A 2,371-nucleotide genomic window follows, 5' to 3' on the forward strand; every position below is an offset into this window, starting at 1 on the left:
TGCCCAGGCACTAATCATTTTTCTGAAGGGTTCCAGGGTACTCTACTGTTTTTTGTTTCTGGTGTGTCATACTTTATGGACACATGTTTCTTTACTCGGCATCACCTGTGAGTTGATTTTGAAACAATTCATGGATTAGGAGACCAACTGCCACCATTACTGATCTTACCCTTTAGGACGACTCTGCCTACAGGGGGCAGGTTCCACTCTATTCCAATTTGTGTTGCTGTATCTGCCCATACCGCAGTACAGACAATGCTCCCACAGCACACAGAACTACAAAACTGGAAAATAGAGCAGAGGTGGGACTCTTCAACGTGTGTATATCACCACACTCTTCGGTGGTCAAGGAGGCCTTTTCAGCCTTCTCAGCCACACAGCGGTACACTCCCTTCCTCGAAACAGCAGCCATGACAAATTACTTGGAAATAATATAAATAAAACTAAGTAAAATAAATAAACCACTGGTTTTTTAAACTTAAAAGTGGGCATTTAAAACAATTTTTCTAAAATACACATACTCTCCGATCTAACAGTTCCATTCCTAGTACGATAGCTTAAGGGAATAGATGTACTAGATGATCTTCACACTAAAATTAAAAAAGGAGAGAGCAGAAATAATTTCCCAATAATAGGCCAAACTACAATACAGACAAGCTATCGAATATAATTCCCTTTTCCAGGAATGCTAATGAACACTTAATAAAAAAATTAGGCGTAGGTTACAAATCCTATTTAATCCCACAATAGAACTTCAAAGTAGGCCATCATTCCATTTTTGCTCGACGCAGGTGGAACAATGGATTTGGCGGAGTCGAGGTGACACAGTAAGTCTTAAAAGGAGACTTAAAAGGAGACCAGTTAGATCCTGAGCCCACGTGTCTTTACGCTCCCAGTGTCAACCTCATTGGGTCAGTTTGAGAATTAAGTGGAAAAACAAACAAATAAAAATCCAAATGTATAGCTCTTGCAACACGTGGACAAGTAGTAGCCAGAGGCTGAATAACTCGCTCAAGGTCACACAATTCCGGGTAACCTTAGCTTTAAAACAGGATTTCAGCTGTGTGCTCGTCTTGGCTTCAATTCCGGCCATTTCGGACTTCACTCCGGCTCGGCGACGCGCACCTAAGAAACCGGAGCTCGAGCGAGAGGTCTATTCGCAGGGAGGTCTCAAGAGCCGGCCTTCTGGACCGCCTTGCTTTCCGGCTGTTTTTTTTTTTTTTTTTATTAAAGATTTCCGTCTCTTCCCCGCCACCGCCTCACATTTCCCTCCCCCTCCCCCAATCAAGTCCCCCTCCCTCCTCAGCCCGAAGAGCAATCAGGATTCCCTGCCCTGTGGGAAGTCAAACACCCGGGTGGGATCGTCTTTCCGGACACTCGAGCGCGAACTTCCGGGGAGCGCGTGACGTACATGTTATGCACCGGAAGTGCGCTGTGGCGTAAGCAAGCCAGTCGGAGTGCGGACGATCACTATCTCTGGTTCCTTCAAGAGGAGCGCAGCGGCGGGAGGGTCCGCGCAGCTTTACCCTGCGGCTGCTGTCATGACGACCCAGGGGGGCCTGGTGGCCAACCGAGGCCGGCGGTTCAAGTGGGCCATTGAGCTGAGCGGGCCTGGAGGAGGCAGCAGGTGAGGCTCTTGAGCGAAGCTCGGTGTCCCAGCCTTTCTCTAGAAGAGCCCAAAATCCTGCAGACGGACCTGGGCAACAAGTTTCCCACACGGGTGGATGGCGCACAAACTTCTCCTGAGACGGTTTTGTGCTGTGGAAGTTTTTTTACCCTAAGGATCTTTATTTTAGTCTGTCCAGTAGTCTGGGAACGCACAAGAGGGTCTAATTTGGGTAGCGACTCCTGAGGATCTTTGTTTTTGTGATTGATAGACCTGGAAATGCGGGCTTGGAAAGTGGCATCTTAGTCTCTTGATTTGGTTTGGTTCTTCAGGGGCCGCAGTGACCGGGGCAGTGGACAGGGAGACTCACTCTATCCTGTTGGTTACTTGGACAAGCAAGTGCCTGATACCAGCGTGCAAGAGACAGACCGGATCCTGGTGGAGAAGGTACAGAGGTATTAGATGTCACTGTAGCGTTTGGGCCAGCCCTTTCTCACCTTGCTCTCCGGAGGAGAGGTAAAGATAGCCATTGCTTGAGTGTTTGGGAGCTAAACTGCTTTAGATTCGTATTACAGTATCTTACATATAAGATCCAAAAGTGGTTAGTTGAAAACAATACGTCTGTGAAATAGGTTGAAAATGGCATGGTGGCAACACCTTCTCCCTGAAGTCTTAATTTTCTACTCTAGTCCCCTGACACCATACTTTCAGTCTGTTAGGATGTTTTCTTTCTTTCTTTCTTTTTTTTTTACATTTCTTTTTTTT

The 2,371-nt window shown here is 46.8% G+C and overlaps 1 protein-coding gene across 3 annotated transcripts in view; it reads left to right on the top strand.

The window, feature by feature from the left end:
- Positions 1-1,422: 1,422 nt before the first annotated feature.
- The window catches only part of Emc4 (ER membrane protein complex subunit 4), a 7,047-nt gene continuing 6,098 nt past the window's right edge, over positions 1,423-2,371 (top strand). Inside the window, exons 1-2 of one of the 3 annotated variants that reach the window (XM_005364231.3) lie at positions 1,423-1,627; positions 1,939-2,053. In XM_005364231.3, coding sequence (XP_005364288.1) covers positions 1,542-1,627; positions 1,939-2,053 — 201 coding nt within the window. In that variant the 5' untranslated portion in view covers positions 1,423-1,541. Of the gene's footprint in view, positions 1,628-1,938; positions 2,123-2,371 lie in introns of those variants that run through there. The other 2 variants (XM_026787758.1, XM_026787759.1) reach the window with 2 other exon arrangements.

This window comes from Microtus ochrogaster, assembly GCF_000317375.1.
Source record: "Microtus ochrogaster isolate Prairie Vole_2 chromosome 14 unlocalized genomic scaffold, MicOch1.0 chr14_random_1, whole genome shotgun sequence".
In the NCBI taxonomy this organism is placed as follows: Eukaryota; Metazoa; Chordata; class Mammalia; order Rodentia; family Cricetidae; genus Microtus; species Microtus ochrogaster.